We start from the raw sequence: 20853 nt of genomic DNA, 5'->3' as shown, positions 1-20853 counted from the left end.
GAGCTGTGAAATGACTGTGAAAAGCCCTTTCTCTGGATGGGGTCTCCAGGATACAGTAAGGAACACGGGACCCCCAAGCAAGTGCCTTTATGGTTCAATAATTCGGATTAAACTGAAATAGTGATTTAGGAGAAAGGGACTAGAGAAACCAGAAAATAAACTTGGAAGTCTGATATCTTCTTCAATATGAAATCAAACCATTAGGGGGTTATGCTCTTGTCTGTTTGAAAAATGGTCCAAGTTGGCTTTTGGGCCTCTTTGGAAATGAAGAGTCAAAGTGTTTTGTTTGGAAAATATAAAAATGAAAGAATTTCTGGAAAAAAAAATTCTATACTATAGGCTGAAATAAAATTATATTAGTTGGTGGCTCAACTTGCACTGTGCACGCAGCAGCCCTGCAGTCTTGGCTCCTAAGCACCACCTGGGTCAGCCTGCGGCACCGAGCACATTGGCCTTGCTCAGTGGTCTCTGAGAATGAAAAAGTTTAAGTCCTCTTCTTAATGAAGAAAAATCCCTATGGTTTTTGGGAGAGCCTCCAAAAGCTTGTGTGGGGAAGGGGGATACAGATCGGGATGCCAACAGTTTATGGAGGCTTCCCCAGAGCGGGTAGTCCAGAGCAGTCCTCGTCCCACCTCAGCTCTGACCACAGCCAGCACCTGCAGCCAGAAGGACACAAGCAAAACCAAAAGGGATGGGAAAACCAAAATGGATGGGAGCAGGTGCCTGCAGAAAGTGTCACCACAGCTGCTCCCGCGCTCTATGGCTTGCGTCAAGAAAACTGATACCAAGGAAATCAACTGCCCTCTCTTGAGCCGTATCATTAGGATGGGTTTTTTTATTTTATTTTACTTTTTTACTATCTGAAAAACCTCCCAGAAAATGCAATGGCCATTCAAATTGGGAGATAGCCACCCATTGCCCATGTGATTTGAGTGAGCATCACTGTTGCCCATGTGTGGCAGGCAGGTGGAGGGCACTGCCTTCTGCAGCATACATACAAAACTGGCTTCTTCTTAAATAAGCGGTTGCTGCTGTTGAGTGTTGAAATGGGCTGTTCAGCAATGGCTGCCTCTTCTCCTTTCTCCACACGTGTGCCGTTGCCCAGTTCCAGCCGGTGAATTTTTTTCTTCTTTCTTTGAAGAGTCAGTTCCTCTGCGGCTCACCCGAGATGAGGGGAGTGGTGTGACCATGCTGCAGGGGAAGCTGCTCTCCTGGCTCTCTGGGCTGTGTCATAGCCACAGAAACCAGCCTTCCTGCCACGGCAGGGTTGGGTGTGTTTTGGTTTTTTTTTTTAAAAAGCAAAACAAAAAACACCTGTCATTCCTGGCCTGCTGCCATCTTGGTTTTATTTCTCAAACTTGAAAATGAGGGAGGAGAAAGCAGCTAAGTGCATTTTTGTCTGCCAGCAGAGACAGGACTGGACCTTTAACTCTGGTTTCATCCATCACCACCGGTTCTGCCAGCAGATCTGGCCCCTGGACATAACACATGCTGTACCCCGGGTTAAGCAGTGAAGAGTAGCAAGGCTCTGGCTTTTCAATGGGATTTGGTCACTGGCAACTGGAAATTATCTGGAACTTGACAGCTGTGCTGACCTGGGGTGATTTTTGGCATGGCCGCATTGGCCCAGCCCCTGTAGGAAATCTATTCAGATGACAAAAGTTTTGCACATGCATTTGGTGGCAAGTTCTTCACTTGGGGTCCTTGTAGATGAGGCAGGAGTAAACAAGCCACAGCTGTGGGGTTATCCGCACTTCCAAGCGATGGATCTGGGTTGCGGTAGAGCTGTTGGTGAGGGCGGGTGCTGCAGCTCCTGTCCAAAAGGACTTTGGATGTCAGAGTGCATCAGGGAGGGGGTAGAGACAAGGCAAACCCCTGGGATGCTGCCTTGCAGTACTGCCTTCATCCTCACTTCTTCGGCACCAGGTGAAAGTTGCCTTGTGCATGTTGCCCTCTTCATTGCCAACGAGCGATCAGAGATGATCTCTTTCTCCAGCAGGTTTAGTACACTGGAAGCATGGCTACAAGTGCTGTTCCCAGCGAAAACCTCCCCACGTACAAGCTGGTGGTGGTTGGAGACGGTGGCGTGGGGAAGAGTGCTCTCACCATTCAGTTTTTCCAGAAGATTTTTGTGCCGGACTATGACCCAACTATTGAAGACTCCTACCTGAAGCACACAGAAATAGACGGGCAATGGGCAATTCTTGATGGTAAGCAAGCTACTCATGGTCCCCTTTCCATTCTAGCTGAGCATGAGCACAAATAGACCTCAGTGCCTCCCACAGCGCGTTGTGCCCTTGTATCCCTCCTACTCCGCTGTGGGCTGCCAGGACTTTGAGTGCAAACTGGCCTGTGAGCTGTGGCGCGTGGTCTGCAGCTGACCTCCAGCAAAGCTTCTGCTTCCAGTTGCGTTGGTTCCAGTTCTGCACAGAAATGTTTCTTGCAGGAGCGTGAAAACCTATAGATCATCATAGACATTCGGGGTAGGCTTCTACGAAGGGTGAATTATAGCACTGTGAGGTGGCTATTGCTAATGATACTTCATTGTGGTTAGGCTCATCCCCTGGGAAATAACAGTGAGTAGGTAACTGAATGAGGATTATAACATTTAATCAAAACTGTCTTCCACTGACAGTGAAGAATTGTAAGACCTCTTACCTCCCATCATTCAGGCATGGTGTTTTCATATCTAGTTACCTGTTTCATTTAAATACGGGTAGGGTACCTGCCTGGAGAGCTGCTGTAACCAAGATCTTTCAGTTCTTTGAAGAAAAATGGCTTGCTTTTGTTTTTTTACAACCAACCAACCCCCCCCTTCCCCCCGCCAAAAACCAAAAAAATCCCCAAAAAACCAAACCAGCCAACCCCAAAAAAACAAAACCAAAAAATCTTGATTCTGCAGGTGAGGAAAAAGCCCTATATTACCTAAAGCTGCAACTTATTAGTTTGTGCTGCAGGAGACAGACTGACCACAGCCATAAGGGGAATCTTGCTGTTAAATGTTCTAAGTTTTGTTTGGCTTTATACAATAATTAGGTAGTACATAAAAGCAAGCAAATATTTTGTGCCTTAATTACCCAAGTGCATGTATGTGGTCACTAACACAACTGAACTAAATTTAACCTCACTTGCAGCGAGTTCCTGCCTCCATCCTCTCGTCATGAAGGCACTCAAGATCTTTGGTGTCTCTGCATGTGCATTGGTGTGCGGGACAGAAAACTGGGGGGTTGGCATGAGCGGTGGAACGTGGAGGGTGGTGGGGGTTGCTGTGAAGACCGTAAGCTTGGTCTGGAAACTTGAGGCCTTAGTTGCACTCTTAAAGATTTATCAGATACAATTTAGTGAGTACAAATGGCCCCGAGGTCCTTAAAGAACAGCCTTTACTCAGTATTTAAAAAAAAAACAAACAAGGAACTTAATCTTGCCAACAGTTGTTCATTTAAATATGTTAGTAGTTGATCGCTGATATAAGGGAATATTTGTGAAATCGGTGGCCAAATGTTTCTCTTTTTGTCATCTGCATCAGAGATACCTGCTCTCAATTAACAATCACATAATGTACCTGTGCACCTTTATTTTTAAAAAGCCAGTGTTGTATAAAAGAAAAATCCAATCCTGCTGTAAATGAAATCCGTTCTTTCTTTTTAGTCCAGAGCCAGCCCTCTAAAATGAGCAACCTTTATCTTCGCTGGTATGCCCCATGTTCTGATTTAACAGTACCAGCTGCTGTACACATTGGTGTTGGCTGAACCTGTTTTTTCTAAATTATTTGGAAGTAGAAAAGGCATCTTTCACTGAATATTTGGAAATTCTGTTTAGTCAAAAAAACAACCCTGACCTGGATGGGACTGGGGAAAGAGGTTGTTTTCCAACAAGCAGAAACGATCAGAATTTTGGAAGAAAGGCAGTATTCTTGCTTGGAAGAGCATGTGAGCCTTTCCCATCTGCCCAGTAGAAACAAGGCATAAAGACTGACTATCACATGAGTCTTCTGCCACAGCTTTCCATCATAGGCTTTGGATCTGGGCCATTCTCGGAGGTCACCATATACTTGGACAGCTGCTCTTGTGGTTACACGTGGTTGCATGAATCACTTATGGTATAAAATTAGGGACAAACATGATAGGAAGGGTGAAGATGCATCATGATAAATTCTAGACTTTCCAGTTGTCCTTTATGGCCAAATCCTTTACAAGCCAATGTTTCATGCAGTGCTTGGTGGGGAGAAGAAGCTGCCCACCCCAAAAATAGGAACTAGTTTTAGAAGATGAGACTACCAAGTGAGGACGTAGCGTGAGGGGCTCCCATAAGTTTCTAAGTTTGCAGAAATAATTTAAAAAAAAAGCCAAATACATTGGCATCCAACAACTTAATAAAAAAAAAAAAGACACAGCCCACCCTGTCCCAGGCTGTTGCCTGAGCAGTTCTGTACAAAGCATCTCTAGCATTTGGTATCTGCACCAGCATTATGTTGTAAAAATAACCCTTGTGCTAGCCAGCTTGCATAAAGCATTTGGCTTCCCTCCATGAAGACCTCCACCCACATTTATTCACTAGCACTAACTGGCAGCGTGATGAAATGTTTGACTTGCATTTTTTTTCCTTGGCTGAAATCTCTCACTGAAAGTAAACTTAAATGGAATAGGCTTTTATTTCAGATTTTAGACCTTGGAGCCAAACCTACATTCAAACTCTTCTTTTACATATTTGCTCTCTGGCTTTGTGTCTATTTTCTTACGAAATAAGAGTCTATGATAGTTCCCTGCCTCCCAGAAGATTGTAGGACCTGTGCTTGGTGTGTTCAAGTCCAACACTACACAAAAATACTTTATTGTTGGCCTTACGCCAGCTTTATAAGACCATCGATGTAGTGTTTGGAGGACAAATGTTGTAGAGTGGAACAGGGCACTTAACCTGAATAAGGGATGCACAGACAATTTGTGGCTAGCCCATTTTTTCAGTTGCTGCCACCCCAACGAGGCTTTAAGATCAGCCTCCAATTTTCTCTGCATATGTTATCTTCATTTATTCCCTGCTGTTCATACGGAAGTCAGGACGGTGATGTGCTTGGTTAAATGCATTCACATGCAGGTGCCGTATACACACATCAGGTCAGAATTAAGTCAGGGCCAGGGTTAATCTGCTTTGACTAGGTGTTTCTCCAATTGAGTTGCTATCATTAATTTTGTGCACTCCTTTCTGTGTGCAGGCTAACTTAGCAATGAGCAGAGGATTTCTTCTAGTGTGGCTGCAAAATGCCAGTCTGGAATTATTAATCTGGACATGAAGCCAAAAGTGGAATACCTTAATACGGCAAAAAATTCCCAATGGTTCAAAATTGCGTATGGCTCATAAACCTCACAGAGATAAAAAGGTGGTGAGGAAGAGGAGAGGAAGAGATGGCCACAAGCACATGGCTTGGGCACGTTGATGAATTGGGCTAAACCCTTAGCTGTGAGTAGGACTGTGCCAATTGGTACCAGCAAAGCAAGGAATTGTGCCTGTGTGTTGGGTGAAAGGAGGCTGTGGTCTCCCTCCTCTTCCCTTTCCTTCCCCTGCTATGATTTAAATGAAACTCTCACTGCCTAGAAGTTGTCTTCCTACTCCTGCGCTTCAGTTTTCCTTTTTATTTCTCTTCTTCCCCAGTCCTCTCTCAATCCCTTGGTCCCCTTGCGTTGGGCTGGACCTGCACAGCCCTGGTGTGCACCCCTGTGGAGTAACACCAAGCACCGTTCCTTCCCGTGGGCTCCCTCTGCTCTTTCCACTCATGTCTCCCATGCATCCCTTTTTGCCGAGGGTTTTTGCTGCTAGTCATCCCAGGACAGGCTGTCTGCTTTTCTGCTTTTCTCTTCAGGAAGTTTGGGAACCATTCAGCCAGGAGGCCAGAGGGAGATCAAAGGTCACTTCATACTTGCAGGCAGAAGGGTTGGTTTGCAGCTCACTTCCTTTTTTTTATTTAAACTTCGGGTAGCATCACTGAAAGAATTAAAATTCAAATTAAGTTTGTACTTTCATTCTTTTATTTGTGTATACAGTATTTTCCCTCCCTTAATTGCTGGGATTTTGCAACCTTGAAAGAAGGGTTTTTGTCTTGGGTTGTGGGGATTTTTTTCCTGCCAGGAAAATTTTGATGTTGCAACATGGAAAACACAAGGCTTTGAATACTTGCCCTTTGTTAGAGAAAGAGCTCCTTTAAGGGCTTGCATCTTTATTCTGTTTATTGATGTGGAAGCCTTTCTTCTGAAGGCCCCTTTTTTAAGGAAAAAGCCTTAAAGGAAGGGCAAGAATTCAAGTACTCGGGTTTTCCATGTTATAACATCTGTGTATTTAGTTAGGGCACAGAAGAAGGGCTCATAAAAGCCCCAGTGTTTCCCCATCATGTGTTTTTCCCTGAGGAAAGCTCTCATGCCAGGGACAGTATGGCTGTATCTGAGAAGGAGCAGAAGCATCGGTGACCAAGTGAAGCATCTTCCTCGCCTTGTGCACAGCACGGGCACCTCATAGCTCTTCAGGGTGACTTGGGGTGTGGGAATACAGAATATAAGCCATGACCCCTGCACCCCATCTGCTCAGCGCCCAGAATACCAGTTCCTCAGCTGAAGCCAATGTCTGATGGGAGCTGCCCTCTCCCACCACACTGCTGATGGAAGGAAGATGAAGACTGTGGGGATGGCTTTCCTCAGCCTGAGACTCTTTGGTTGACTTGTCAATTCAAGTTAAGTTTTCCCTTGAGCTTAGCTACCAAGCTGCAGGGTAGCTGGAGATGGAGTTTCTCTCTGGCCTCACCTTCTGAAGCGGAGCTGCGGTGCCAAGAGGGAAGCAAGACTTGGAGAGAGAAGCACCAAGAGGAGTCTGGCTCTGTAACCCGTGATGTCAGCGGTCCCCTGATAGTGCCACATTCCCAGTTCTGCGCTTTGCTCCAGGGACTTTTCCTGTATTTCACATTAAGAAGTCACTGAAGAAGCAGAAAATGCCTGGGGTCAGGCTGCTTTGTGCTGCTCCTCTCCCTGGCGCTGTGAACCCAGGTTCCTCTCTGCCTGCTGACTCATCCAGCTCCTTAAAGGCTTGCACATGTGTTGGATGTATGTAGCCAAAGGGATTTCCCTGGAGACTGCTTGCAAAAATCAAGTCGTACACATTGTGTTCACCTTTCCAAGCATGAGATCAAGGCAGGCACAAACAACTGCGTCCTGTCCCTGAGCTTCATGGTGTGCAGCCACTCTTCTGGATGTTGGAAGGCAAGGTGCTCCAAGAGCTGTGCTGAGCTGCTTTCAGGACTGGCTGCAGCAATGTGCAGTCGCTGCTTGGAACAGGCCACCAGTGTCCGATTCGGGCAGTGAAACCCAAGGGCTGAAGGATAGAAAATGGGTTTAACCTGCCTGTCTGTTCATCTTTGGCCCCTTAGATGCCATGGACAGTGGAGAAACTCTCTTGAGTTGATCTATACACCTAGCTGCCCAGCAATGTAAAGATAAAGACGTAGGAGGGAATTTTGCCTAGGTGTGAAAAGAGAAGAGGAACTCATCTGCACAACCAGATCTGAGCTCTCTGAAGGCTGGGAAGGCTGTGTTTGAATCTGAATTGAATCCAGCCTAGGCTCTAGAAAAAGCAATGCTGTGACTTAGATTTCATAGTATGTCTCTGCCCTTGGCTTAGATTTACATGACTGTGTCTCTGGATGGGCTCTCAGAGCACTGTCGGTTGCAGAGGCATTGCCACATAAAATACCTGGAAGCACCAAGTGCTTCTATTTTGGGCCACAAATTCCTGTGTATTCCTGGGCTCCTGTGTCTGCTCAGAAGTGCTCTCTAAGCAACCGCACTCTTGCCTAACCCATCAGGATTCACAGGAAAATGGTGTGTAGAGCTCTAAGGGGGCAGGATTCAATGAGCAAGGAGTTAATCACAACAGTTGGGGTCACATCCACTGTAAAGTGGAAAAGGGCATCTCTTTGCTGAGCAGTCTCTTACCTGCGAAGCAAGAGACCTCCCTGCTGGGCTCTCACAGCCTAATTGCTCTTAGTTTAGTCTCCAGCTGATTGCATGATAGCTCTGTAAAATGGCTTTGCCCTCTTTGGATATCTGTTCCTACGTCAGACATATTCCTTGGCTTCTCTCTCCTTGCTCTTCACCCAAATGCTTTTGTTAACACTCCTTCTTGCTGCTGCTTCGGTCAAGTTTGTGGGAACTTCACCAAGTTTGCTGTTGGAAGTCCCTGACCATGCGCTGCACAGCCTATGAATCTGATTTCAGTTCTTGGAAGAATGAGGTAGGGGAAACCCGCTGCGCTTTGGTCCAGCCTTGTTTCCACATTGGCTTTTATGCACTGCCAGTGGGGCAACTGCCAGTAAGAGGCAACTGCTGGTTTTAAAGTGTACCAGGGGAAGAGAGAGCTCGCAGTTCTTCTCTGCTCATGATTATTTCTATGTCTTCTGGCATCCTGTCTGCAGAAACGGAGGTTTTAAAAGAAGATGAGTGCTGGCTAGCATCCTAAATCTCCTCACCCCTTTGGGAAGCCAGTCAAACCACCGTCCCAGTTTCACCTTCTCAAGATTTCTCCTTGCTACTTGCCCCCTTTTGTAGATAAGTCTTCTTGAAGCTCTTATGCCACAAGAAGCAAAGCCGCTTGCATCTGGCCCTTTTTCGGTGCTGATGCTTTCCAGGATGTGGTCCTGTCCTGCCTACGAAGGATCCAGATCGCGCGCTCTGCTCTGATTGTTTACAATTCACGTAGCACAGAACTGTTAGGATGGTGGGGGGGGGGCGGTGTCTTTAAGAGCACATTTAAAGTTAAAACAAAGACTTTCTCTGGCCAAGCACACGATGCTTAATTTTGCATGAATAACCCATCTGAGATTAACCTTAACCTTCACTGCTGCTTGTCTCTTACTTGCATTTCCAGAGTGCCATTTTAAATGCTGCCTGGACTTGCTCGCCTTTCTACGAACGCTGCAAGTGAATTCCCTTTAAATAGCAGCTGCTGACACAGCAGCTTTGCCTGTGTTTAGTGTGATGCAGTGGCCAAGATCCAGGCGAGGTAGGAGTGGCAGGAGCACAGCCCCGTGCTGTCCCTTGCGTACGCCCACAGCCCCACCGCAGGGCTCGTCCTCTGCCCTCTCACAGGAGATGGAAAGCTTTGGAGGGGCAGCAGCTAGGGATGGGTTGGTGGGTGCAAGAGCAGAGCTGGATGCTCCTCATGTGTTTCATGGGAGGTTTGCAAATGTGCCAGAGCAAGGGGAAGTCCCTAAGCAAATTACCATGCAGGATACAGCACATCCATCTCCACCTTCCTGCCCACAGCTTGTGCTCAGGCACCTGCCCCGTGTCAGGGGGAGGGAGGGCAGGAGAGCCTGGCCCCCTGCAAGAAGCTGTCCCACTCCACCACAAGTTGGGTATGTGTGTTGGAGAGGGAAAAGGAGTGTGTGTTTGTGTGTGTGTGTTAGTTGTCAGCTCTCAGCCCTGCCCTGACATCGCATCCAGCTGGTGCAGGAGTCAGATGAGGGCAGCCCAACCTCTCCTTACAGGTTGGGTGGGTAGGAAGGATTAATTTCCTCTTCCATCCTAGCCATGCGGTCCTGGCCTTATTCCATGGTAGCAATTCTGCCCAGGGCATAAAAATTCACCAGCACATGCAGTGTCTTTGGGTTGTTTGTCTTTTTTCTTTTTCTTCTTTTTTGTACAGTCCTTAAGAATAGCCTGGATGCCTTTGAGCTGAGACCCTTGTTTCCTAGATTTAGAGGAGAGAAGCAGGATAAAAGACTATGAAAAGACACCCATGACTTTCCGGCAAGCTCCAGCTACTCAGCAAACAAGCCTAAATCTCAGGGTCTCTGCAAGAGCTCTTTCACCTTAAAGGCTCCTGGAAACGGGCATTCAAGACCAGCTAGGGCAGGCAAACGAATGAGGCTGAAGGCTTTAAAGGGCCTGTCGTCACCAAGTAAGGTCTCCAGGTCCCCCAGCATAGCTGCCTTTCCTCCAGACATACAGTGAAGGTGTGGGCTGGCTCATGGGGTGCGCTGTGACATGCAGCATGTCCACCTGTGGCCACCCATGCTGACTCAGCAAGTAACACCAGCAGCAAAGTGGGCTTTATCCTGGCCCCATCTGGAAATCGGGGCAGCCCGAGTACTTACCCCTACAGGGAACATCTTGCTAGGACTGTGGGCCTGCTCAGACTAGAAAAACCTGTATCAAGCCCTGCTGCTCTGTCAGCAGGACGCTCCTGCCACAGTCTCCATCCACCGGTGCCCTGGGCTTTCCCCATCACTCGTGGGCAGCAGATGCTAATGCTGTGGCTGTACAGCGGAGGTGGAAACAGTTTTCCCACACAGCCCAGTTGACTGGGATGTGAAAACGTTCCCAGTCGTCATAAAGGTCCCGCGTTTGCCTCTAGGATACTACGATGCGTTAGGACTATTACTTCTGAGCAGCCAAGGCATTTTGAGCTCATACCGTGTTTGTACTGGCATAGCCTAAACTGATGAACTCCTCTTGTACCCTTCTCCTGCCAGTCAAAATCCTGGCAGTGTATGAAGCTGGGGCCCAAGAACTGGCATTGATGATGTGCATCAGTATGTGGTGTTTGCCCAGAAGGCTGGCATAGCTTGCTCTGCATGTGGTTCATGATGTAGCTGATGGGACCCCCTGCGATGCAGAGCAGTGGAGAACCAGTGAGTTATGGTCACATTAGAAAGGAGGTTAATCTAGTGGGGAACAGCATCTGGGTTGCTGCCACAACTGGGGTGTTCTAGGGGATTTGAGCATAGATCTAGGCATTGTCAATGCACAGAAATACAATCACTATATAGGATATACAACTCACTTAAAGCTTTTCCACCTGTTCTAACTAGCTTTTCAATATCAGAACACCACTTGGGACTAATATTTAAGGGGAGTTCCTCAAGGCTGTACTGTCTTGCTCTGAAAGCACATAATTGTGTAGAAATAATATCCAGGCATTGAGAAAGGGAAAATGCTTGTAGGTATTACTCTGGGTTGTCTCCCAGCTCTGCTTCAACCTGCAGTTTGTAGATTGTCCCTGACATTTAAACTGGCATTTACTTACTCTTCCAGTCTTGGCTTTTTCCATGTGGGGAACAGAGAGAGCTGGATGATGCAGGGCTGCGAAATACTTTGAGCCGTATCTTGCCAGAGGAGCAACTCCCCAAGTTGAGTGGTCAGTATTTGATACTGGGAAAGGAAAGTAAAATGCACGTAGTCTTCTTCCCCTCCATCCACTACCAGTGTAGGCACGCGGTGATGAGTGGGGTCTGGGAGTGTTTTTTGCTTTGTAACAAGAAACCACCTTGTCCATCCAACTTGCTTTTGTCAAATCTTTCAGCCTTTGAGAGGACCAAGCCCAGCGGAGGCAGAAGGGCTGTGTAGGACACATAGCAGTGACAGCAGCCACAGGTCCTCACAGTAACTGAAAACTTTCGTCTCCTCTATCCTAGTTCTGGATACTGCAGGCCAAGAGGAGTTCAGCGCAATGCGGGAGCAGTACATGAGGACTGGAGATGGTTTCCTTATAGTCTACTCGGTGACGGACAAGGCTAGCTTCGAGCACGTGGACCGGTTCCACCAGCTGATCCTCAGAGTCAAGGACAGGTGGGTGCTGTGGAGCCAGGCGCTGCCTGACCCCCCTCCCGCCGCTCTGGAGACCGTGCCATGAGGGCGGTTGCATGTCTTGCCCTGCCTTTCGCCTCCTGGGTGTCCCAGGGCAAATCCTGGCATGCTCTGTGTGGGTTTGTAGACCTACATATAAGGAATAAGAAGTATTTTACCTTTTCTGATAAGCATCTAGTGCTTTCAACATGGAAAAGTTCAGTAGTGTTATGATGGAGTGAAAATGGGTCTGGAAGGGAGAAACTCCAGCCAGAACGGTCTGGCAGAGCAGTGTGAGAGAGGCAGACACCTTTGAAGGTAACCTGTTTAGCTCTTAAGAGAGAGAAGGATTCTCTGTGCACAGTGCAGGCACTTCGGGAACGCCAGCAGGGAGTCAGCAAGTGTTCATTGGGCCCTAATCCTTTTGTGTGTCCTGGCAGCATCCTCCTTTCCCTGGCTTCGGTTTGTGCCAAACAAACCTTAGAAGGTCCTGCACGATATGGAGCTGTGAACAAGTGTCTTGAAGGGGAAAACGCCTCATGTCGGGAGGAACTGTATTTCTTACAAAGGGTGTAATGCAGTTAAAGCATCATGCTCTGCAGCAACCATTTTCAAAGAATGAAACATCTCTGCGTGACTGGAGAGAAAGCAAGAGAGGTCACCCGCTCCCCTCCTTGTGTGTGCGTGGGAGAAGGTAGTGCTGAGGGTTTAATCGTGGTAAGCAAATGTGTCCTGACAGAGCGAGGGGAAGCTGCCAGGGTTTTATCTCTGAGATAAATCCCTCTTCCCATCCCAGTTCAAGAGGTGATGAATCCATCCTCACTGGGTGGGGTGTGAATCAAGCCCTTATATGTCTGCAGCTTTGAAACACTTAGTTTTTCCATTCATAATGGCTTTTAATTATGGAAGTCATCAAGAAAAGCCACCAGAGGGTTCGGGCCTCGTTGCTGGCTTCCTTTCGCAGCTCTGAATAACTTCCCCACAGGAAGGGTGGACTCGTATCATGTGAGGTTCACAGCTGACAGCTCTTCCAGTAAAGCATCCAAGGCAGAGCCCACAAGAGTGAAAAGCAAAGGAAAAACCTCCCTTGGATTTCATCTAAATGAAGAAAAATGTCAGTCACTCAGTCTGCCTCCCAGATCACGACAGTCTTTTCTTCACTGCCAGCTCAGCTTGGGGCAAATTAAATCTGTTTCTGAAAGCTGAAGAAGATGGCACAGCGTTTCCTGTAACCTGCCCCAAACCGGTGTCGGTTTTATCTAATTTAACTTTGTGAAAATAAGATGCGGTATTCATTGTTTTGCTCTGGACTGAAACTTTTACCCGTCCGTACGCTGTGCAAACACCGTGGCTGGCGTGTGAGAAGCAGGAAGTGAAACAGGCTGGTGAGGTTGTTTTTGTTTCCCCGCTCAACGCCACCGAAGCGCAGAGTGCAAGGAGCTTAATGCTTCATCCAAAACCTGAGCTTGTTCAGAAAATTGCAGCAATAGGAGCAGCATGAGTAAAGAAACCATCCTGCCAGACCCACAGGTAGCTGGGAGCAGAGCATCGCCCCTGGTTTTCAAGCTAGCAGTCAGTTTTGGCAACTTAAAATCCAAAGGAATTGCAGGCTGCCACGTTAGCAGAGCTGTTCAAAGCCTTCCTCCTGTTTCTTTCCATAACCTTCATTACAGTAAAACTTCCAACTATAGTAGCTTTGTCCAACTAGTAAACGTACAGCTTACAACAGGGAACAAAGTCCCCATAGAGTTTTATGTCTGATGTAAACAAGGCAAATGAGATACTATCCAAATGCAATCCCTTTCTTATCAACATGCTGCGAGCCAAAAAGAATCAAATAATCCAGACAAGCCAGTGTTTTGCTCCAGAATGATCAGAGTCAAGATATATCAATGCTCAGGTATTAAAATTAAATCAAAGCCACATTATCAGAATGAACAACTGTAAGACTCATTTAAAATGCAGAGCACAGTACGGTATTTTTCCAGTCAGAGCAATGGGGCGACGTGCCAGAGAGAAGATGGAGCCCTTATCGTCTGAATGAAAAATGACACAGAAACGCTGCTTGAAAATCCACAGTTACTCAGGGAAGTGTTTTATGCAGAAATGAGTACGGCCAGCTGCTCCTTACCCCAATAAAATCAGCTCTGTTACAGCAGAGAACACCGGAATCATTTTAGGAGGGTTTAAAGTTAAATATAAGAAAATAATACTGCAATAACTGTCAATTATCAGAAAGGACCTCTTCCATCCTAGCAGTGGGTAACGGCCCTGCAGCATGACTTTGCTCTCTGTGTCATGCAGCTGGAGGAGAAGCTCCCGTATGGGAGGTGCGGTGGGGTGGGCAGCAGCCGCAGTGCCAGGACTGCCCGTGGTACAAGCTGGCTCGGTTCGGTTTAGTCACTGGAGCTACGGGGATGAGCCTGACCCACACACCTCATCAGGAGAGCCTTGCACTGTATGTGCCATGGATAGATGGGTCTCTTCTGAGGCGGTGGTTGAAGACAGTCACTTACATGCCCTGTAAAGTTAAAGAAATACTGAGTTATTATTACAGAGGGACCTTTGTTCATCAGGTTTTCCTCCAGGATTAGAAGCAGGTAATAGCATCCTTCCAGCTACCACTGCTAGTCTTTCAATTTGTCTTGGGGTAACAACTGATGGGGATCTTTGCCCCCAGTCATTTTCTCCCCCATGAGGTGCCCCCCGAAGTGTTAGCTCTCCCAGAGTCCGTCCTTTCTTCCCCCACTGTTGCTCTCAGTGAATGAGTCTCCACCAGGACATGAACTGACACTAGTTCCTCCAACATAGTTTATTACCTTGCAATGACTAGCAGCTGCCAAGATACGCGGTTACTGAGATGCCTTAACTGTTACAAAAGAGTCCCGCTCTCCTGTTCAAGATCTGTCTCTATGTCTCAGTTAATTTCCTGGCTAATTCTGTAGTTCTTCATCTAGTTGGATCTTCAGTCTTAGCTATTATCAGGCATTGCAAAAACAATGACACTAAGTCCCTGAAGTGCCTGCAAATAAGAATGAATGTATGCATGCATGCAACTTGTCAAGTAAATTTTTACGGTATGAACATAATGTGTAGCACAGTCTGGGTGCTGGTGTGTGTTCGTTTGGTCTTTCTTTATATTTCTTTACACATATGTGGTATGTCTGTAGCTGAAAATGTTAGATGATGTCAGTATCAGAAAGTGAAACCTGTGCTCAGCATTTTTTATTGTAGTTTGCTAATAACTGGGTGGTGGTTTTGATTTTTTCCAGAGAGTCCTTTCCAATGATTTTGGTGGCGAACAAAGTTGATCTAATGCATTTACGGAAAATTACAAGAGAACAGGGAAGAGAAATGGCAACAAAACATAATGTAAGTTTGCAGGATTGTTTACTTGGTTGTTGTAAGTCCCATTACAGGCATTCAGAATTTAATTCCCTACTCATTTGGAGTTGAATTAAAGCATTTCTCTTACAGTCGAACATTGGCAATTACATTTTCGACTACCACAGAGTAGTAGCTATGCAGTTTCTTTTCAGTAGGGCCAATTCATCATTGAAACTAGAGCCTCTGCTGTATACCAGGCTGTAGCAAAGCTGTGGCCATCATGAAGCCACGTGTAAAGGTGTCTGCAAGTGGTGAGAAACGTGAAATGTTCAAAATGAGGGAAGAAGGTGTACCCTCCTGGAATAAAAAAGCAGAGTCAGGCATTAGGAAGTATACCCAGGTGTCTGTAGGAAGTGAGCTTGTTAAAGATAATGAAGTTACAGGGTTGCTAAGCCTATATAAATCTGGCCCACCATCTTAGCTCTGCAGTATTCATGCCATAGTTTAGCCTGAGAAATTGGTCTTGGATGAATGTAGATGACACAATACTCTCCTAATCACCTGTAAATGCCAGCAGCCGTGAATACCCAGAGGGAGGCAACAACTCCTGTAGGAGGAACTGAATGGAAAGGTAGAGGCAAACAAGCCTGAGACCTCTTGGCAGCTTGCTGTGCCTAAACAGCAAACTGCAGTGTTTCTATCAAGCCACCATGGGAGTTTGGGAGGGCAGGTTCACTCCCTCCCCTCCCCAAGGAAGCTCATTTCTGTAGGAGCCAGGACACCTAAACTGCAGCATGTTGCACCCATCTGTACACACACGCTTTGGAAAAGGCCGTGTACGAAAATACCTTATCAGAGGCAGTTTTATAAATCTGCCAGCGTGCTGGACAAGCACTCCAGGAGGCCCCATCTGGCTGTCAGACTTTGAATGAGAAGATCATTTTACACTGAAGGGGAACTGTAGTCATGAAATATTCATGCAGTAGTCCTAACAAAATGTGGCAAGCAAGAATTTTTGGCAAGTGCTCATCTTTCAACAACCTTTGGCTATTTTCATGTCTGCTAGCACAGCTTAGAGGGAGAGAACATCTGACGACATGAAGTCTATGATTATTCTTCCCCAAACCCGGAGCTCTGATAGCAGCTGGTTTGCCTGGTGCTTATTCCAGACCTTTTGTAAGTGCTTGCTGACCTTGCTGTGAGTGTGTAGGTGTTGATAGCAGTGTCATGACAACACTTTGTTTACCTGTATTTGCCCGGTCTCTTAGGCACCCGATTTCTCCAGCCTTTAGGTTTTCTCATTTTGAAACTGGTTTGCTACCAACGTGTAGGCTGTTACTAATCTCTTTCATGATACGCTTCTGTCCTCCAGATTCCCTATATAGAAACTAGCGCCAAGGACCCACCTCTAAACGTTGACAAGGCCTTCCATGATCTCGTGAGGGTAATAAGGTAAGCTGCAAGCTCTTCACTTGCTCACCGCCCGTGGACAGGACGCGCGGGAGTCCTGGCCTGGAGAGCCAGGAGCCAACTTTTGGGAAGCAGGGGGCCAGGTGGTTTGGCAGGGGTGGGAGATTTCTGGGGTTTATTAAACTTTCTTGTCCTATATCTGCATAGGGATGTTACTAACACTCAGTCACCCTTGTAGGACATCATTGCCAGGCAGGTTGAGAACCAGCTGTGGCCATGACAAAAATATATTATTCAAGGAACGGTGCAAAGCTTACTATAATGATCAGCTTTAAAAGGCCAGTGTTAAAAGCTTTGGACCAGTAATTTGGGTTTTCATAGCTTTGTCCTCTTAGGGTCTTGCATTGCCAGAGGTTAAAAAGGACTGGCAAAAAATTCTACAAAATTCTAATGTTGTAGGTGACTTCTAACATTTTCTGCTCACTAAACGGAAAAAATTAAGCTGCTTTGTAGGAGAAACAGCATGACCTAATGGCTAAGCCACAGGTTTCCTCCTCAGACTGCAGAGGTTTGTTCCCAGTTTTGGCATGAGCTGCCTTTGCTCGCTTTGGCAAATGCCTGCTCTCTGGGCAAACCCCTGCTCCCGCTGCCGGAGGGGAGGGACTGCCTTCCAAAATCCCAGCTGCCCTGCAGGAAAAGAGCTGCATGCACATCTCAGCGTCTCGGCTGATAACCTCAAATCTCTCTGAGAAGTTATGTTTTTCTGGCACCGGCTGTCTGCCAGATTTTTCCGGGCCCTCATTTTTCATGTTTTGGGAGGGTGCTGAGCTGAAATCATGCTCCTCCCCGCAGTCAAAGTGCCTCACTCGACAATTAAACCATGAGGCATTTATTCACAGTGTATCTGTACTTGTGAGTATCTTAGCGCAGCCTCGAGTCAGCCTCCATCAAAAGCAGATGGTACTGCCCACTCTTCCCACATGTCTCAAAAGCAGGGGGCAGAAAGTCTTCAGAGAACTACAGAGCTGAGTTGGAAATGTCCCAAGATATTTCCCAACTGTTCTGTAACTCAGCATTAGCTGGCTAGATATTACTTTTGTGTTACAGCGAGCTCTTACCACCATCTATTCTACTCTGGGCGAAAAAAAATCATAGCCAAAATAAGACGGTGAGGCTCTGTTTGCTTTCTCTACATAACGTGACTCCAGACAGGCTGGAAGGAGCATTGTAATGCTAATCACATCAGTAAATTCAAGCCCTGAAAATGCACTCCATAATCTCAAAAATAGGTGATGCACCTCAGTTCCCTGAGTAGTCACTGTGAAAGTCATTGCCAGCCGGGTGAAACCCTCCGAGGCATCAAGGGCAGCAGAGGTGTTCACAGGAGCTGGAACTTGGGTTAAGTCAGAGAGCAGAGAGATGCTGTGTGATCTAGCTGGTCATTTGCCAGAAAGCAGCTTCGCTTGGTCTTTGGACGTTGCAAACTGTCCGCAGCCATAGGATGGCATCACCCACCAAGTATTGCTTTTCTTTTTTTAAGTGAGCTTTTCCAAATAAAATGTAAATTTACAGCTCCCTAATAACTGTGTCATTCCTGGAGTGCTTTACAAATGTAGAGGCTCCTCAGAGCCTGTGTGAGTTTGCAGGGTGAGGACACTGATTCAGGGTTGGCGCCGTTTGTGCTCCTTGCACTTGGCTGGTTCCCAGTTTATTTAGCTTCATGCAAGAAATTGTTGTCTGGAAGTAATCCAGAAAGGAGCGGGGTGATTGAGTCCACCTGATAGATGTTTTAAATTCCCTGATACCCCTTTTATGCTGCAGCAGTGCGTACACAAAGACTGTCACAGCAGAAATCTTGAGCGGGCGTGGGACACAGTTTTCTGGATCTCTAAAACAGTTCCAGAACACTGTGAACAGCTTGCGGCTGCTTAGTGTTTATCCAAATTAACTTTGAAGTAGTTTTTTATTTCAGCTTTCTGGTTTTGAGCTTTAAAGTTTTATGTTTTTCATGCCTCCAGCCTTCATACTCTCTGAAAAAAAATCTTATTAGTCAAAGCTGAGTTTTTCAGGTGGTTGCAAGCATTTGGGAGCTGAGGCTGTAAGAAAAACACCAAATGAAGCCATAATGATTTATCCTCTAGCTACGTCTCATCCTGGTCTGGATAACTTAGTCTGAACACTCAGTTTAGTGCCTGGCATATTACATAGCAAAGAGGCTGGGTTTGAACTATTCAAACTCAGGTTGGTTATTTAGACACTGTTTGAATCAACAGAAGCTGCCGGTGTTCGTATGGTTTATCTTGCAATAAAATCTAAGTCTATGGGCTGCCTGTCGGGTGTTTGAACTACAAAGCCACCTTCTGTTGAATTTCCACCGCCGGGCTAGCTGAGTGGCTGCTGCAGACAGATACAGTTGCAAACAGGCATGTGTGCAATGCCCCATGGTAATGAAAGGGAGAAGCCCTCAACATAACATTTTAAAGGTTGCTCGCAATGCACCTGACCGATGGGGGCTGCCAGGGCGCAGCGCAGGAGGGCTGTCAGCTGCGTGTTTGACAGCTGTCACTTCAGGCAACCAGGGACATCTTTCTGGGGTCAGCTCACTCTCCGGGCTCTGGTGCTCTTCACAGCTTACAGGGGAGGCCAGAGCCCCATCGGCAGCAGACCCTGTTTTTTCATTATTATTTTTTAGCCCCCCTCCATAACCAAGTCCACAGCAGTGCAGTTGGCTAACAGCAATGCCAGCTGAAAGCCAGTCTTTCCAGGAGGGTGTGTTTCTCTGTGCACTCTGTATCTCTTTTGCCCTCCTCCCTAACGAGCATTAGCAGCAGTGTGATGGATGATGTTGCATTGCTTAGGGCATCCCTGTTTCCCAGAGCAGCCCCCTGGCAGGGGAGGAGGCAGCAGTTCACCCAGGGCAACCGGAGGCGTAGTGCCCTGGCAGGACATACATCCCTGCCGTTAGCCTTAATGTTTGCTTATGGCTTCTTTCCTCCTTCCTTGAAAACGCAGGCAGTTGTCTTGTTAGCTGTGTGGCATGAAAAGCCACATGGTGGTGGAAGGGTATATGGAGATATATATGCAAATATACATATGCATGCCAAGATGCTGTTCTGCTGGCTGCCCAGGGCTCTGGATGCTGATGTCTGACCCAGTCTTGTGTCTCACCTGCTTATTTTCCTCTCCATCTCCCAAAACAGGCAACAGATCCCAGAGAAAAGCCAGAAGAAAAAGAAAAAGACCAAATGGCGAGGGGACAGAGCCACAGGCTCCCACAAACTCCAGTGTGTGATTTTGTGACGGGACCGCCTGGGAGTGCCTTGGATGCCTCCCTCCTCCCCCCTTGACCCACCACCAACCCAGGCAAGGAGCAGCAGTGCAATGCCCACGTGGCCCTGCCGCCCCTTTGGGCTCCCCACGGCAGCTCGGGCTCGGAGGAGGCGGCTCAATGGGGTCCGGGTCCCCCTGGAGAGGGGCTGTGCGTCGGGGCTGGCGTGGGAGCCGCACGAACGGGAGGCGGAAGGGATCAGCAGGACCTCGACTCTCAAACATCCCCAGCGCCTTCCAGGGGCCTCCATGATGTTTATTTAAAAAAAAAAAAAAGGAGAAAAAGGAAAAAAAAAAAGAAAAAAAAAGCATTGGTTTTATCTGCAAACATTTTTCCTTGTGACCCATTTCTGAACAGCCATGAATAGCCCCCCTGTTTGATACGGTCGTCTGTGTATGTGTGGGGGAAGGGAAAGGGCTTTTCTTTTCTTTCTCTAATTTTTTTTTTTTGTCCTCTTCTCCTTTTTTTGTTGTTTGCTCAGTGAGTGTTGGGTTGCAAAGAAACACGGCTGGGGTTAGATTTTTTGCACTGAACTCTCTCTTAGGCGGCAGTGCCAAAACACGACTTCATATGAAAGTGCATAGATTTGGAGGAAGAAAATGAATTCCAGCTGCTCTGGGTGCTCCAGACATTGTGTCAGACTCTGGAGGGCAGCCAGCTCACAGACCATAAACTCCAGCTTAGGAAAGGAGGTTTGGGCTTGGATTATTTTTTTTTTTCTTACCCTTTGTCAAGAGGTTTTGTTTCTGTTTTGTAATTTGGGGCATGTCAAAGTTAAGACGTTTTGTTAACCTGGAAGTATTTAAATTAAAGGCATTTACAAATGGAAGGGTATGTCATCTTTAAGGGGGAGGAAAGGGAGAGAGGAAGTAAAACCTGAACTGAATTTGTTATCTGGGTGTTGAATTTCTCCCTCATAAATGTGTGTAAAGTGGTGTGATCTAAATCCCTCCTTATTATTCCTTAACCTTTCCCTGCAAAGCCATTCTTGGGTAGATGAACTGTTTTGCTTTTCCCAGGCTCATCTCGCACACACACACAAAAAAATCTGTTTATGGGCTTTGGCTCAATGTTTCTTTATTTCTTCTTCTCCCCCCTTCGCTGAGAGTTGGTGACTTGAAAGGAAGAGGTTTTTTGAAAATTACTCAAGTGGGATGTGTCTCTTCATAAGCTTAGTATATCTAA

General features: G+C 46.8%; 1 protein-coding gene across 1 annotated transcript; it reads left to right on the top strand.

The window, feature by feature from the left end:
* The first annotated feature begins 1996 nt into the window (after nt 1-1996).
* On the top strand, nt 1997-20600 carry MRAS (muscle RAS oncogene homolog). Its single transcript, XM_009327154.1, has 5 exons — nt 1997-2210; nt 11453-11606; nt 14876-14975; nt 16303-16382; nt 19541-20600. The coding sequence occupies exons 1-5, from the start codon at nt 2018-2020 to the stop codon at nt 19638-19640; spliced, it is 627 nt and encodes a 208-aa protein (XP_009325429.1). The 5' UTR covers nt 1997-2017; the 3' UTR covers nt 19641-20600.
* The last annotated feature ends 253 nt before the right edge of the window (nt 20601-20853 follow it).

Source organism: Pygoscelis adeliae, unplaced genomic scaffold, assembly GCF_000699105.1.
Source record: "Pygoscelis adeliae isolate BGI_AS28 unplaced genomic scaffold, ASM69910v1 Scaffold227, whole genome shotgun sequence".
In the NCBI taxonomy this organism is placed as follows: Eukaryota; Metazoa; Chordata; class Aves; order Sphenisciformes; family Spheniscidae; genus Pygoscelis; species Pygoscelis adeliae.
This window is presented reverse-complemented; position numbering and strand designations above follow the sequence as displayed.